An 18,192-nucleotide genomic window follows, 5' to 3' on the forward strand; every position below is an offset into this window, starting at 1 on the left:
TTTGTCGCGAAGGCCTTCAACGAACTCCACCTTGAGCTGCTGCATTTATCAGGAGAAAACGTAGGAGACTCCCACGTCTTCATTCTTCAACATCAAGGTTGACATCACGTACTCTCAATTACTTTTCGTTCTTCCAAATATTAGTAAAACCCCCTTAGGAAGATTTGCTAGAGCTAAAAAGAGACATTTTTTTTTCATAAATTACGAAATGATTATACTATATAATTAATTCATAGTAGTTATATCTGTTCAGAATTATTATTGACAACACACAACCCACATGGCATAAATCATATTTGCATCAGAATATCTATTTTGATTCATAGTAATTATCTAGATAATTATCATGTTCTTATAAACATATTCTAAATAATGATCCATGATCTAAAAGTTATGGAATTAGTGCCTACATTAAACTTTGAGTGATATGATGAGATGTAATTATTATTAGGTCTTATAAATAGAATCATAGTTCATGAGCAAATGAGAGTATGCATTTAAGAATATCTTATAAATAATACTATATTAATTTTTTTAATTAAAAGTATTATCTTTTAATTGCATCACAATATTCTATTTTATCGTTTCCTTGCTCTCTGTCCTCAATAATATCTCCTCCAAAATATTATTGAGTTCCGGCATCGACAGCGCCTTGCAGATGTGTTGTTGGCTCTTGCAGACACCCAAATCTCCTGACAGCCTCGTGCACAACTGCAATCACCAGAGGAAGAATCAAATTGCTTGGTTTAGAACTGTGAAGCTACTTCATCAGCTACAAACCGGAGGTTTCTTTGAGCTGCAGCTTCTAAGCTTGTAATGACGAGTTCAACTTCATACCTGTCTATATAATGAAGAATCTCCATGAGATTTTCTTAGCTCCACAATATACAGAGATGGACTGAGCTCAAACACCTGATATCACCATTGTAGAGAATTGGGATCAACAGAGGATTAATAGGATACTGTGTAAGTGGAAGTGTGAGCAAGAAGATGATCAAGATTTACCTCTGCAGCAACTGAGAGTGATGAAGAGATCCTTGGGAACTTCGAACTCTTGATTTGGTGGCTAAATTTCAGCTGCCAAAGAATGGATTTAGAAACAACTAGTTGTAATTTCTGAATGCTTTTATTATTGGACTGGCCTCAGATGGAATTATCAGACGAAGTACCAAGCACTTACTTTGCCATGTCCTCTATGGATTTGAAACCCCATTTCAGTAACAATATGCTCAATCTTCTCAAACAGGTGTTTGGGTGAATGATTGGATGTGAACCTTATTTTCCTCTCTGAGACATCCTACAAAAGTCAGTCAGCAGAGGCGTTTTTGTCGGGTCTACTTTCTTATACGTTAGTCAATTCAGTAATCAGCAGACAACAAGTTACCTCTTTCTCAAAAAAACCAGAGAGATCAAGAGAGGAAGACATGCCAATGAGTTGAAATGCATTGATTTGGGTTGGAGTAGTTCCCTTTTCATCTGACTCATTATGCTTGCAAAACATAAGGGGAATTAAGTCAGTATCACAGCCCTCAAAAGTGGCATGAAGGATCAAACTAGTACTTCCATGTAGTATCAGAAAATTCATTCATTGCTTACCATTTTAGTGGAAGATGGTTCACTATATGGAACTAAATCATCATCATCATCATCATCATCATCATCATCAATGGGGATGACTGGGGTGTAGTCTTGCTTGAACCAGTCATGTGCTTTGATCCCAGCTACATCTATCCTTGTGATGGGATTTGGATCAAGCATTCTTCTCAACAGGTCTTGAGCATCAGGGGAGAGCCACCTAGGGATCTTTGTGTCCCCCCTAAAGATCTGAACAAATGGAGAAACATTGCCATTATTTTCCGTCATCTTCTCCTCACAAAACATAAATCATCCACCAATCCACTACATACCTTCTGACAAAGCACAGCAAGGTTTCTGTCATCAAATGGAAGAGACCCTGTAAGAATCACATATAGGATGACACCACAAGACCATATGTCTGATCTCGCACCATCATATCCTCTATTTTTAAGAACCTAGAAATAATTTCATAAAAAGAAATTGTCAAATGAAATGTTTATGAAGCACAAGTATCCAAAATGTTCATCCTTTAAATCAGGGTGTGTTACCTCAGGTGCAACATAGTTGGGGCTTCCACAGGTTGTATGCAGCAACCCATCATTCTGAGACAATAAGGCAGGAAGGAAGTTGAAACATGAGCTCTCGTCATTTTGGTTTTGGCCAACGCAAACAAGAACAAGAAGAACATACCCCAACATGTTGTGGTAAGGCGCTGAGGCCGAAATCTGAAACCTTTATGTTGCCCTTTTCATGCACAAGAACATTTTCTGGCTGCATCATGTGAAGAGAAAAGGTGTCATACATAAAGCACACAGAGAAGAACAAGCCGTTTAAGTGCTCAAGCAAATCTACACTGATTACCTTCAAATCTCTGTGGTAGACTCCCTTGTCATGACAGTAGCTTACAGCATCAATCAGCTGCTGGAAAAGCTTCCGACCCTCGCGTTCTGAGAGCCTTCCCTTCAGTGCCTTTGTAATCGATCATGCCAGTATAAGAATGATGAATCAACAACTGATTCACTCAAGAACTGATAGAATAATAGAGACAATATATCCAACATGAAGCAGTAAACTACCAAACAGTTAATAGGGGCCAGAATTCTTACAATTTTGTCGAACAATTCGCCACCATTTACGTATTCAAGCACCATGTAAATCTTAGTTTTGCTTGCTGACACCTGCATTAAAAAGAGGTTGTGTATAAGAAAAAACAAGTACAATAACAAAAGAACCAATTGGTGATATGTCCATCAATTAGTTAAGACAGCAAGTAAAAGTGACGAATGACATCTCATTCAAGGTCTGTAGGTACTGTCGTGGTTCAAAGAATCACATGCATGATATGATGCTTCCTTTTTCTTTTAAGAAAAATGGATGCATCAATCGTAGAAAGGCATGATGCTGAATGTGTTGCTGAGACACGCATGCAATATAGTTGCAATTCTGACACCAATGAATTATACTACGTGACCTGTGGGCCTGTCCCAAATGGGCCACACGGCGGCTAGTCCGGTTCACCGGTTCACCCACCCAGCAGGATATAATTAGAGGACGAAGACAACAGGTGGAAGTGGAATCTCCATTTCCTAAATGTTCCTAAGTGGAATCCTGATGATGGTTCTCCTGAATCATAGAGGAAAGGGAGGAAGATGGAGATCAGACCTCGTGTAACCTGACTACACTCGGATGCTTCAGCAGCTTCAACGTGCCGATCTCCCTCTTAATCTGACAGCAACGCAGAACAGTCAGCTCCTCCTCCTCTTCCTCCTCCTCAGAAAGAGGACGACAACAACACACGAGCTTACCTGATCGCTGAAGTTGAGGGACTGCACGCGGCTGCGGTCGAGGATCTTGACGGCGAAGGCCTGCCCGGTTTCGACGTGCTTAGCGTACTTCACCTTGCCGAAGTTGCCCTCGCCAAGCGTCCGCCCCAGCACGTACTTCCCCAGCACTCGCAATCCCTCCCCTCCTCCTTCCTTCACCATGTATAATATATATCTTCACGCCTTCTCTTCCTCTTCTGCTTTCCTATGCGGTGGGGGACGGAATAGAGGGAGGAGGAGCGGGAGGGCCCTTTATAGACGGCTGCTGCATCTCTCACCAATCAAAGCAACTGCTGCGTGCCACGTGATAGTATGCCGCGTCTCGTGGTGCGCTGGTGAGGGGATGTAACGTAGTTTCTTTGAATGCGGTCAACAAACGTGATGTCCGTGGACAGTCAACGTCACCTCATCTCCTTGTGGTCTCAATCCAGCGTTCATATGTATATTTAACTCGGAAGAGTACGTGTCCATATAATAAAACTTTGAACGGAACGAGTAAAAAATTTGAATATATATATATATATATATATATATATATATATATATATATATATATATATATATATATATATATATATATATGAATGATAAAAATTTATAGACGTAAGAACATTGATAATTTCTTTTGATGTGCTTTGAAAGATAGGATAATAAGAACCACTACCTCCAAAAGTTTAGGTAGATTGTAATAGATTTGGATGTTGATTCATCTATATATTGAACTGAAAGTAAAAAAGAATCAATTAATGAAAGAAATTATGGTGCTAAATCTTGGAAGATTTGTCGATTGGCGAAAGCTTAGCCTAATCAAAACGTAATATAAGTTCATTTTTACTGTAAGGCGAATTTTGACTTTGACCTTACTAGTAATAGACAAAAATCATGTTGATTTGTATGCATACCATGTCCAACCTATAATACCCCACCTTGATGCCTAAAGATGCAAAAGCAAGGAAGGTAATGTACTCATGTTGTGTTCTCTCTCTCTCTCTCTCTCTCTCTCATATTGTAACGTATCCACCCACAAGGTTCACATTCTCCTACCCCAATAAATAAATATTCACTAAAATACCTCGGTATTTTATCTAATGCGTGTGCAAAGCATGCATGTTTGCCCAAATCCGTTACATGTACAGTGAATGAATGATTTCATGAAGTGATCTTCTATTTGACCAACAACAAAAGAAAAAACATACGCGGGATGACTTTTTATTATGAATGAGTCCTTTCTCATTATCCACTTCTACTTTTGGTTGAATTGATGGTAATCTATAATTTAATATGATTTTACTAGTGATAGATGTACGAAAATAAAAAATGTATCGAGTCGTACGATCTTAAATAATGCAGATTAACTTCAGCCAAACAAGCCAAAACATCATATGTGATAATAAAAAATATTATAATATAAAATACATATAAAAGAAAAAAGGATGAATTTATGAAAAAAAATTCTTTTTGTTGAATTTTTCCCCAGAAACAATCTCCCATATTCAGAATTTTCTAACGTGATTTTATTTTTACCTAATACATGGAATACTAGTGATCTTACACTCAATCATCTCCCACTTTTTCCTCCACCTTTTCCTCCACCTTCCTACAAATCGGTTCGGTAAATCGGTCCAGCTATAGTGTTTTTACATCATGTTATAGTATTTTTAACAATACTATATATATATATATATATATATATATATATATATATATATATATATATATATATATCAAGGTCTGTCGTACCGGACCGTACCGCCCGGTACGGGCGGTACGTACCGATCCGACAGAGCAGCGGTACGTACCGATCCGACAGGGCAGCGGTACGTACCGATCCGACAGGGCAGCGGTACGCGGACCGTCCTGTACCGTACCGAGCACTGTAGCAATGTAGCAGTGCTACAGTGCTCGGTACACCTGGGTGTACCGAGCGGTATACTGTACCGTACCGGTACCGAGCCCGGGTCGAAACGCCGGTACAGTACGGTACGACAGACCTTGATATATATATAGTATTATAATATTTTCATAGTTTTACTAAAAATATTATAAATTAATATAAAAAATAAAGTAGATCAGCCCTTTGAAAAAGGGAGTTAGTGGCTCAGACTATTCTAGATATTGTGGAAATGGATCAATCTATTACACTTACAAACTAGATTACATTTCGGACATGAAATAAGCCAATTAGATAGAAGGAGATTGCATAAATATTAAATAAACATAAAATGTGTTGGGCTAGCAGCTCACATATTCAGCTCATAGTTGGCTTGGGCAGCCCATAGCTCACCTCCTCTTAACCTAACCCTAATTAACATTAGGAGGTGTGGTGGCTGCGTTTTGGAGACAGAAAAAGGCATAAATAGGGCAACAACGTGGGAGAAGGGAACAACCACGGGATTCCAAAGAAAAAGAGGAAAACAAGGCAGAAAAGGAAGAGAAAGAAAGGGAAGAAGGCAAGGACAACGCAGAGAGGTTGTTCTCAATCATCTAGTAATGTTCTCATCTTAAGTTAGATCAAATCTACAGTAGACTCTTGCTGTGATTACTTGGGGAGGTTTTAGATATTGTAAGCAGTGACGTGATCCTTGTATCCCAGTTATTCTCTTGTGATTGTTGCTAGGGTTTAGGGCAAGAGATTGAGATTTGTATATTCATTATTCTCATAGTGGATTATCTCTAGTTTATCCCGTGGTTTTTACCCTTCACATTGAAGGAGTTTTCCACGTATATCTTGGTGTTCTATTTGATTGTGGTTCAATTTAATTCCGCTGCGTATTATGTTCTTCTAGTATTTGTTCATATACAAAGGTTATTCCTGTTTATATCCCCATCAACTGGTATCAGAGCAAAGGGGTTTTGGTGATTTAAATTTTGTATTTGAACATGGAGGCCAGTAATGTTTCTTACATGATTAATTTAAATGGAAACAATTGGATGATATGGAAACCAAGAATGAAAGATCTCTTGTATTGTAAAGATTTGTATGGACCTTTGTAGGGGATAATGTAAAACTCATAACTATAACAGATGATGAGTGGAAGAGGTTAGATCAAAAAACAATTGGATTTATTCGACAATGGCTTGATGATAGTGTCTTTCACCATGTTTCTACTGAAATTTCTGTATATTCTCTTTAGAAAAAGTTGGAAAGTCTCTATGAAAGAAAAACAACTAGCAACAAAGTTTTTTTGATCAGAAAACTTGTGAACCTAAAATATAGAGAGGGTGCTTCTATTGCTGAACATTTGAATAAAATGCAAAGTATTACTAACCAGTTATCATCTATGAAAATGTCTCTTGATGATGAGTTGCATGCATTGTTACTTCTCAATTCATTACTAGAAAGCTGGGAGACACTAGTAGTTTCCCTTAGTAATTCTACGTCAGATGGTGTTGTCATTATGAGTTAAGTAACAAGCAGTTTGTTGAATGAGGAGTTGAGAAGAAAGAGTTCGACAACATCTCAGAATGATTTACAAGCACTTATCTCAGAGAACATAGGAAGGTCAAAGTCTAGAAGCAGTTCACGCATGGGTAGAAGCAAGTCAAGATCAAGAAAATATATTATTTGCTATAATTGTGGGGAGAAAGGACATTACAAGAACCAATGTAAGTAACCTTAGAAGAGCAAGAAAAAGAGAAAATAAGTGGAGTCTATAGAGTCAAAAGATAATATCACAACTACAATGCAGGGTGGTGATTATTTGATTTTATCTCCTTCTGATGATATTTTTTCTTGTGTGTGTCAGGATCTTGAGTGGGTGATTGACACAGGTGCTTCTTATCATGCTACACCACAGAGGGAGTTTTTTGCTACATACAGGTCTGAAAATTTTGGTGTTGTCAAGATGGGCAACTATGGCACAACAGACATCATAGGCATGGGTGATATCCATTTAAAGACCAACCTGTTGAATCTCGTATTTTGATGATGAAACTACTTGATATATGTTTATGATTTAATCTGCGGTTTGAGTGACGCAGGATGCTTCGATCAGGATGAGACAATTAAAGCAGGAAAATCATGTTGTGCCGAAGGAACATGTCAGAAGATTGGACGTCGGGCCGGTGGATCGGTCGACGTATCGATAGAAGGGTTCGGGCCGTGGAATCGGGCATCGAGCCAAGAAGAGCGGGTATTGTGCCAAGGATATCGGAGTTGCGGAGTCAACTGGCCGATTGGGCAATAGGCTGCAGGAGAGGACGATGCACCGAAGAATCGGATGAAGCGTCGAGGGACCAATGACATGTCGGACAACTTGGTTAATTGCTTAGGATTAATTGTCTCAATCGAAGTTTTGTTTTGTTGTGCAGGATTAACTATGATAACGATGAAGACATAAAGCGAAACAAAGTGTCGGAGTCAAGCGCGAAGGATTTGTTGCGAGTTCGAGAGTTCGACGGAAGTCCGAAGGTTCATCGGGAATGCTACCGGAACTAGCCGAGAATGAGTTGGGAGCTTGCCGAAGGGTTTTTCGGAAGCTCACTGGAAGGCTCATTGGAAGTTCGCGGAGCTCGCCGAGAAAGATCGGAGCTTGCCGAAGAAGCTCGTTCGAACTCGTTAAGATCAAATCGTGAAGTCTAAAGGCTTGCCGGGAGTCCGCAGAATGGTTTCCGAGAGTTCATCGGAAGACCGCCGGAAGTTTGCCGGAAGCTCGCCAGAAGGAGTCTTGACTTGCGGACTTTGTAATAGCTTAGAAAATGTCTTTAAATTCATAGTTAGCACGTTAATTAGGGTTAGGATTAGGTGTTAATCCTATAACCCAAGTAGGGGCCAATTTAGCCCAAGTTCAGACTAGTTTGGACCAAGTTTGGAGCCAAACCAAGTGAGCTGAAATAGTGAAAGAGGTGCAACCGCCCAGGCAGGGAGGTAGCACCGCCCAGGCTAAGTCTCCCAGCGAGACTGGGCGGTGCAATCGCCCCAGCCAAGAGGTGCAACTGCCCAGAGCTCAGTCTTCAAGCTAGACTGGGCGGTGCAACCTCCCTGACAGAGAGGTAGCACCGCCTGAGCTCGGTCTTCGAGCTCTGGCAGAGAGGTGCAACCGCCTTAGTCAAGAGGTGGCACCGCCTGGGGCTCAGTCACCGAGCCAGACTCAGGCGGTGCAACCTCCCTGACAGAGAGGTGCAACCGCCTGGGCTCAGTCTCCGAGCTCTGCCAAGCGGTGCAACCTCTCCAGTCAAGAGGTGCAACCGCCTGATCCCGAAATTCCAGGATTTGATCGTTTTGAGCTCCAAATTTGAATTGGGTTGGGGCCTATAAATACCCCACCCATTCAGCACTGAAGGGATACAGACCCATAACGAATTCTTGATCTTTTCTGTGATTCTAAGAGCTCAAATTTGTGTAAAGTCCAAAAGTTCTCCTCTTTCTGTTCTTCAAGTCTTGAGTTGTAAAGAGAGGAGAGAAAGGATCTGTAAAGGTTGTCTCCTGAGCCTGTCAAAAGGAGAGAAACTGTAAAAGGGCAGTTGGCCTTCGCCTATTGAAGGAAGGCCTCTAGTTGATGTCGGCAACCTCATCGGTGGAGGAAGCCAAAAGTGGAGTAGGTCAAGACTGACCGAACCACTCTAAATCTCTGGTTTGCATTTATTTTTGAGCACTTTATCATTACCACAAACCTCCTACATAGCTACTGCCCTCTGCGCTTTTACGAATGATTCTCTAAGTTCAGATCTTTCCGAATCTGCATTGAGACGTAAATCGGTGTTTTCGTACGATCTTTACATCGCAGTTTACGCTTACGCTTTGATTCCATTCATAACTGCGAACTGCTTTCTGCACATTCACAAAAAGATTTTCAAAGTTCAGTTTCTGCGTTTAGACGTAAAACTGCGTTTAGACGCAAAACTGTGTTTAGACGTAAAACCACGTTTAGACGCAAAACTGTGTTCAGACGCAAAACTGCGTTTAGACGTAAAACTGCGTTCAGACGTAAAACTGCGTTCAAACGCAAAACTGCGTTTAGACGTAAAACTGCGTTTAGACGTAAAACTGCGTTTAAACGTAAAACAGAGTTTAGACGTAAAACTGCGTTTAGACGCAAACTGCGTTTAGACGTAAACTGCTCTTAGACGCAATCTGCGCTTAGACGCAAACTGCGCTTAAATACAAACTGTGAATCGACTTTTGCATCATAATAGATTTTATTGAATGAACCACTCTAAATCTCTGGTTTGCATTTATTTTTGAGCACTTTATCATTACCGCAAACCTCCTACATAGCTACTGCCCTCTGCGCTTTTACGAACGATTCTCTAAGTTCAGATCTTTCCGAATCTGCATTGAGACGTAAATTGGTGTTTTTGTACGATCTTTACATCGCAGTTTACGCTTACGCTTTGATTCCATTCATAACTGCGAACTGCTTTCTGCACATTCACCAAAAGATTTTCAAAGTTCAGTTTCTGCGTTTAGACGTAAAACTGCGTTTAGACGCAAAACTGTGTTTAGACGTAAAACCACGTTTAGACGCAAAACTGCGTTCAGACGCAAAACTGCGTTTAGACGTAAAACTGCGTTCAGACGTAAAACTGCGTTCAAACGCAAAACTGCGTTTAGACGTAAAACTGCGTTTAGACGTAAAACTGCGTTTAGACGTAAAACTGCGTTTAGACGTAAAACAGAGTTTAGACGTAAAACTGCGTTTAGACGCAAACTGCGTTTAGACGTAAACTGCTCTTAGACGCAATCTGCGCTTAGACGCAAACTGCGCTTAAATACAAACTGTGAATCGGCTTTTGCATCATAATAGATTTTATTGAACGAACGCACCTTTCGGTTTTAAATTGCTGTAAGATTTCCGCTGCACTAATTCACCCCCCCCCCCCCTCTTAGTGCTCTCGATTCTAACACAACCTAGGTTGTAAGTTGGTGCTTAAGGATGTGAGGCATGTAGTTAACTTGAGGCTGAATCTAATTTCAGTTGGAAGGCTAGATGATGAAGACTATGATAGTAGATTTCACAAAGGGCAATGAAAGCTCAGTAAGGGTTCTCTTGTTATAGCTAATGGAAAGAAATGTCATACTTTGTATAGGTTGCAGGCTAAAGCTTATGGTGAGCAGTTAAATGCCACAGAAAAAGACTTCAGCATGGAGTTGTGGCATAGGCGATAGGGACACATGAGCGAGAAGGGGCTGCAAGCTCTTTCTAAGAGAGAGGTATTACTAGACCTTAGAGGTATACATCTGAACCCTTGTATTGATTGTTTGGCAAGTAAACAACATAGAGTTTCATTTGCTAGTTCTGCTTTGTCTAGAAAAATGCATGTCTTAGACCGTGTTTATACAGATGTATGTGGTCCTTTAAGGACAAAAACTCATGATGGATCTATTGATGTTCTTAGTATAAGTGGTGTACTTTATTTTGTCACTTTTATAGATGATTTTTCTAGGAAAGTTTGGGCCTATGCTTTGAAGACTAAAGATCAGGTGATTAATGTCTTCAATGAGTTTCATGCCATGGTTGAAAGGGAGACAAAAAGGAAATTGAAATGCATAAGATCAGATAATGGTGGTGAGTATACAGGATTGTTTAATGACTATTGTAGGTCAAATGAGATCCAACATGAGATGACAGTTCCTAGTACACCTTAGCATAGTGCAATTACAGAGAGGATGAACCGCACCATCATGGAAAAGATCAGATGTATGCTTTCATAGGCCAAGCTACCCAAAACGTTTTGGGATGAGGCTTTGAGGACTGTAGTTGATGTAATCAACTTATCACTATGTACAACCCTAGATGGTGATGTTGTAGAGCATGTATGGTCAGGGAAAGATGTTTCCTACAAGCATTTGAGAGTTTTTGGTTATCGTGCATTTGCACATGTTCCAAATAATGAGAGGTCCAAGCTGGATGATAAGACTAAAGAATGTATTTTCTTGGTTACTCACATGATCATTTTGGTTACAGGCTTTGGGATCTAGAAAAGCAGAAAGTGTTTAGGAGCAGAGATATAGTCTTCTTTAAGGATTAAACTTTTGAAGATTTGAAGAAGAAGGCACCAGCCAATACTTCTACAGAAGGATTAGCAGATTGTGACTCAGTTATTCCTTCAATATATCAGGGTGATGGGGGAGATGTGTAGGAAGATAGTGTAGAGCCTAATGTTGATATACCTGTAGGATATGTTGAGCAAGAAGAAGTTGGAGAGCAACTTCCCGTAGAACCTCAATTGAGAAGATCTTCTAGACAACGTCAACCTTATAGAAGATACTCTACATATGAGTATGTGATGCTTACTGATGTAGGTGAACTAGAGAGTTACCAGGAAGCAGTTGAAAGTGGGCAGAAAGAGAAGTGGTTAGTTGCTATGCAAGAAGAGATTGATGCTCTTTAGAAGAATCACACTTATGATTTGGTACTGCTACCAAATGGAATGAAGACCTTACCAAAAGAAAGGCAGGAGATATACTGACAACTAGTTGGCGTGGCTTTACATTGAGGAGTCATAGGATAACCTCCCTTATGGGTTGAAGGGGGAGGTTGTTGGGCTAGCAACCCACAGATTCAGCCTATAGTGGGCTTGGGCAGCCCACAGCTCACCCCCTCTTAACCTAACCCTAATTAACATTAGGGGAGGTGTGGTGGCTATGTTTTGGAGGTAGAAAAAGGCATAAATAGGGCAGCAACATGAGAGAAGGGAACAATCACGAGATTCCAAAGAAAAGGAGGAAAACAAGGCAGAAAAGGAATAAAAAGAAAGGGAAGAAGACAAGGACAACATAGAGAGGTTGTTCTCAATCATCTAGCAGTGTTCTCATCTCATGTTAGATTAAATCTACAGTAGACTCTTGCTGTGATTACTTGGGGAGGTTTTAGATATTGTAGGCAGTGACGTGATTCTTATATCACAATTATTCTCTTGTGATTGTTGCTAGGGTTTAGGGTAAGAGATTGAGATTTGTATATTCATTATTCTCATAGTAGATTATCTCTAGTTTGTCCCATAATTTTTATCCTTTACATTGAAGGAGTTTTCCACGTATATCTTGGTGTTATATTTGATTGTGGTTCCATTTAATTCCGTTACGTATTGTGGTCTTCTAGTATTTGTTCATATACAAAGGTTATTCCTATTTATATCCCCATCAAAATGGACTGATAAATGTTGAATCTCGTATTTTGATGATGAAACTACTTGATATATGTTTATGATTTAATCTGCGTTTTGAGTGGCGCAGGGTGCTTCGATCAGGATGAGATAATTAAAGCAGGAAAATCATGTTGTGCCGAAGGAACATGTCAGAAGATTGGACGTCGGGCCGGTGGATCGGTCGACGTATCGACAGAAGGCTTCGGGCCGTGAACTCGGGCATCGGGCCAAGAAGAGCGGGTATTGTGCCAAGGATATCGGAGTTGCGGAGTCAACTGGCCGATTGGGCAATAGGCTGCAGGAGAGGACGATGCGCCGAAGAATCGGACGAAGCGTCGAGGGACCAATGACATGTCGGACAACTTGGTTAATTGCTTAGGATTAATTGTCTCGATTGAAGTTTTGTTTTGGTGTGCAGGATTAACTACGATGAGAGTAAGACAAGCAGCAGGTGTTGCGCCGGAGTCAAGATCATGATCACGTTGGGAGTTCGAGAGTTCGACGGAAGTTCGGACGGTCGTCGGAGGTTCAGCGAGAACAGATCCGAGAAGTCCAGAAGCTTGCCAAGCGAAGCTCGTCGGAACTCGCCAAGTGGATCGTCGCAAAGTCCAGGAGTATGCCGGATGTCCGCAGAAGGATCACCGAGGGTTCATCGGATGATCGACGGAAGTTCGCCGGAAACTCGCCGGAAGAAGCGATTGACGGATCGGAGCAAAGCTGCAGAAGTTGTCTTAGAGTTAATCGTAGTTAGCACGATGATTAAGCTTGAAAATGGGAGGTGATCCCATTAGCTTAATCTTGGGGCAATTGGGCCCCTGAAAAGATTCAAATTGGGCCGAATGGAGCGAACCATTCGGACCCTGATTGCACCAGGCGGTGCAACCGCCCCAGCCAGGAGGTGCAACCGCCAGGGCTGCAAGGCTGGGCGGTGCAACCGCCCCAGCCAAGAGGTGCAACCGCCCAGAGCTCAGTCTTCGAGCTAGACTGGGCGGTGCAACCTCCTCTGTCAAGAGGTAGCACCGCCAGAGCTCAAGTTTCGAGCTCTGCCAGGCGGTGCAACCACCGAGCTCAGTCTTCGAGCTCTGGCAGAGAGGTGCATCAGCCTGAGCTCAGTCTCGAGCTCTGCCAGGTGATGCAACCACCGAGCTCAGTCTTCGAGCTCTGGCAGAGAGGTGCATCAGCCTGAGCTCAGTTTCGAGCTCTGCCAGGTGATGCAACCACCGAGCTCAGACTTCGAGCTCTGCCAGGCGGTGCAACCACCGAGCTCAGTCTTCGAGCTCTGCCAGGTGATGCAACCATCGAGCTCAGTCTTCGAGCTCTGGCAGAGAGGTGCAATCGCCTGAGCTCAGTCGTCGAGCTCTGCCAGGCGGTGCCACCTCTCCAGTCAAGAGGTGCAACCGCCTGATCCCAGAATTCTGGGATTTGATCGATTTGATCGTTTTGAGCTCCAAATTTGAACTGGGTTGGGGCCTATAAATACCCCACCCATTCAGCACTGAAAAGATATAGATCCACACCGAATTCTTGATCTTTTCAGTGATTCTAAGAGCTCAAATTTGTGTAAAATCCTAAAGGTCTCCTCCTTCTGTTCTTCAAGTCTTGAGTTGTAAAGAGAGGAGAGAAAGGATCTGTAAAGGTTGTCTCCTGAGCCTGTCAAAAGGAGAGAAACTGTAAAAGGGCAGTTAGCCTTCGCCCATTGAAGGAAGGCAGCTAGTTGACGTCGGTGACCTCGTCGGAGGAGGAAGCCAAAAGTGGAGTAGGTCAAGACTGACCGAACCACTCTAAATCTCTGGTTTGCTTTTACTTTGAGCACTTTATCATTACTGCAAACCTCCTACATTGCTACTGCCCTCTGCGCCTTTACGAACAAGTTTCTAAGCTCTGATCTTTCAGAATCTGCATTCAAACGTAAATCGTGTTTTCGTACGATCTTCACATTGCAGCTTATGCTTACATTCGGATTCCATTTGTAACTGCAAATTTCTTTCTACGTAAAACGCTTTTCAAGGTTCAAAACTGCTTTTAGACGCAAAACTACATTTAGACGTAAAATTACGTTTAGACGTAAAATTGCGTTTAAACGCAAAACTGCGTTTAGACGTAAAACTGCGTTTAGACGTAAAACTGCGTTTAGATGTAAAACTACGTTTAGACGTAAAACTGCGTTTAGACGTAAAACTGCGTTTAGACGTAAAACTGCGTTTAGACGCAAAACTGCGTTTAGACGTAAAACTGCGTTTAGATGCAAACTGCGCTTAGACGCAAACTGCGCTTAGACGCAAACTGTGTTTAGAGGCAAACTGCGCTTAGATGCAAACTGCGCTTAGACGCAAACTGCACTGTGATTCTGCTTTTATATCGAAATCGTTTTTTATCGGATGAACGCAGCTTTCATTTTTAAATTGCTGTAAGATTTCCGCTGCACTAATTCACCCCCCCCCTCTTAGTGCTCTCGATCCTAACAATAAATACGGATCGAAACTTGTCCAATAATATAATGCTAAAAATCTTGATTTGGGTGATCGACTATCCACAAGGCTAAAGTATATTAAAGTATAACGTATTGTTTAAATTATCATCAAATCATTTTAGACTAATATGAATTAATGTATCCGATTTATTATATGGAATAATATCCTATCACATCACTTGAGAAATATTTTTTATGATGGTCCAGGTTTCCATTTGATTTAATGACCATTTTGGAAGCTCTCTCCGAAGAATCCAAAAGACTCGTTCCTCCTTCCCCATCGCCCAACCGACCTTCCTGTCCTGTAATAGTCAATTAATTTGTGGGGCCACACAATCGATGGACCAATCAAGGGCCAGATGCGTCCACTCCGACGTCGTTTCGGCCATTGAATGGGGTGGGGTCCACGAATAAGCTGGTGGGGACCAATCAGATTGCACGATTCTGCAATCATAGAATTATTGTGATTACGATTTGATTTTTTTTTTTTTTTATGCTTACGAATTAGGAGGTCGTTTTCACGATTAAATAAATCTTTGAATTATGCTTTAGAAGGATTTCATTATATTTGCGTTTTCTAAAACAATTTTTTTTTCTTTCTTTCTACGTATGTTTCCTTTGCAAGATTCTCTTTAATGAGGATAAAAATGATCTATTAATTGAAATTAAAATTACAGTAATTTTCCTCAGAACAAAATTATTAGAAGCAAACATAAATGCAATCCGATTAACGTTTTTCTATGCACATGATTAGATATGTGCGAATATTTATACATTCGCCCGAGACAATGCATCATCAATCAGGTAGGTAGCAAAAAATAAGATACTGATCATATGTTTCACATGGCTGAAAACCTACAAAATGTGGTGGCTCACAAGCCTCCGAGACAAACGCATTATGCTCTCTTGGATCACCAATAGCCACATTATTTCCACGGATAAAAAGCCAAACAACTCGATTCGTGTGGGGTTTCGTGTGGAAAGACGAGTTGCTTGTTTTTTTGACATGTCCCCCCATAATTGGCTTAATGGGGTGGATATCATCCTCACAAGTTTCATTTGATTTTGCTATAAATCAAAAGATATTTTTTTGTCTTTTCTTGTGGTGCTCAAACCATAGTTTCTTAGTCTCTCTTGAGAAAAAAAGGAATATAAAAGAATGGAAGGGAACAAAATATTTCAGGCTGTGAGAGAGAGAGAGAGAGAGAGAGAGAGAGAGAGAGAGGCTTGTGTTTTCTATTTCTTTATCACAAACTTGAGGCTCTCAGTAGCGTTGGGGACATTATTGAAGGTGAAGGCAAAGATAAAACAAACGGACTGTGGGATATTACCGTGGAAACAAATGATGCACCACAGCAACTCCATCACCTCATGTCTCAAGAGTGGAGCATGGAGATCAGGATGTTGATCTTTCAGTGCAAATTTATTAGTGCTCTGCCTTGCTCGATTGTTGCTGCGTGGTCTTTCTTTAGCTCCATTTGTGATTTCTTGGGTATAAAAATACTATGGTAAAACATGAAAAAGGACATACATGAAGTTGAACACTTAATGTTAAAAGCTTGATGGTGATGGCTGATGATATCTCTATCTGCCAAATTTGATCCTCAGTTACATGTGTAGGAGTCTAGAAACGACCTAGGAGGTGACTTAAGTGCTCTCGTAAGAACCAACCTATTAGAAGATCATAATCGCACTGGGTGCCCAATTAGATCCTTATGATATTCAAATTAAGGTCGAAGTGGAGAGTGGAGTCATATGTGAATAGTAATTAATCTCAATAATAATAAATTATTAGGCATTTATTGTAGATAGGGCTAAAGAGAATTCTCTTCCTATCATTTGTCACCGCTCGCTCTTGTAATTACATCAAATATTTAAGTTATGAATTGATTTTCTTTCTTATTATAATTTAACGAAATCTTAATCTACTTTGTTGATATGAATTAAGAAAATAACTATTAAGTATTCCAAATATAATGATATCATATTTATTAGTATATTAAATGAAAATAATTTATATTAAATAAATACGAAAATTAAAATGAATTTCCCTTAATAGAGACTCACCTCCTCCTATTTAAAGAGAGGGATTTCTCTCGTTTCCCTACCTTTATTAAATTTAAAAGTTTTAGCTTTTATTTTGATTCTTTAAATATTGAAAGTTTTATAGTTTGAAAAATATGTATCAATTCTTTAAATGTCAAACTTTTTATATTAAAGTAATTAGTTAAAGTTTTCATAATATTCTTTGACCCATGATTAAGGTTTTTATTGTAGAGTTAAATATGTTAAAAATATATTTTTTTATATGATATTTCTTGTATTACAGTTTATCTTTAATCTTATTTGGATTAAAATCTTGTTAGATTAGAATATGTTATCTAAAATCCTTTTTGATATTCTTTGATCTAAAATTTAAAATATATTATTCTGAATTATTTAAAATATGACTAGAATATGTTGAAATTTTATATGTGTTGAAAACATGATTTTTATTTGAATTTAGAAGGCTATTTTCTTGTATTAAAAACTTATCTCCCAGTCCCTCTTTTAATGTCTTATGATTTCTAGTCAAATTTAGAACGTTATTTCTTTGTATTAAAGCATTTCTTCTTATTTATCTTTTAATATATTATTATATTTTTTTATTTATATTGTTAATGGGTATATGTTATGATATGAAATTGGATATTAATTGGAATGAAATTGCTCACAAGCTAGGCCCAACCCATGGGTTAGGCCTTGGTCTATAGGCCACCCTAGCCCAACCATTATGGGCGGTCACATGCGACGCACATTACTAGTCCATGGGCTAGGGCTGGGCCAGTTTTGTGTAATGCATGCTCAATCATATATAATGCACATGACCAGTAGATGGATTGGCTCAATCTAGCCCAATGTTATTGTTGAACTTGAGCCCAAATGTTGATTGAACTAAACTAGACTTAATTAGTCTAGATCAATTCAGGGTGATTCCGAATTGATTGACTTATTCAAGTTAGTTTAACCTAAATTGAACTTAATCTAGTCTAAATTATACTAGTCTAGGGTGGTTCTAGACCAGTTAAATAAGGATTAGAGATCAGTTCAGTTAAGCTCTAGTAAATCGAGTTCAATTGAATCAATTAAACTAGAGTTCAAGTCAATTGAGGGCTAATTTATATTACTTAATATTGATAATATTTGAAAGAGACATTTTAAATATGTTATTTCATCCCGTAATGGACATGA

General features: G+C 39.8%; 1 protein-coding gene across 1 annotated transcript; it reads right to left on the bottom strand.

Moving 5' to 3' along the window:
* Positions 1-496: 496 nt before the first annotated feature.
* On the bottom strand, positions 497-3,632 carry LOC135643791 (CBL-interacting protein kinase 1-like). The gene is made up of 13 exons (XM_065161147.1): positions 3,384-3,632; positions 3,241-3,303; positions 2,685-2,756; positions 2,440-2,547; positions 2,269-2,349; positions 2,127-2,180; positions 1,908-2,033; positions 1,597-1,824; positions 1,385-1,489; positions 1,181-1,297; positions 1,006-1,077; positions 838-912; positions 497-711 (listed from the first exon to the last, which is right to left on the bottom strand). The coding sequence occupies exons 1-13, from the start codon at positions 3,561-3,563 to the stop codon at positions 574-576; spliced, it is 1,419 nt and encodes a 472-aa protein (XP_065017219.1). The 5' UTR covers positions 3,564-3,632; the 3' UTR covers positions 497-573.
* Positions 3,633-18,192: the final 14,560 nt, after the last annotated feature.

Source organism: Musa acuminata, chromosome BXJ3-7 (genome assembly GCF_036884655.1).
Source record: "Musa acuminata AAA Group cultivar baxijiao chromosome BXJ3-7, Cavendish_Baxijiao_AAA, whole genome shotgun sequence".
NCBI lineage: Eukaryota > Viridiplantae > Streptophyta > Magnoliopsida > Zingiberales > Musaceae > Musa > Musa acuminata.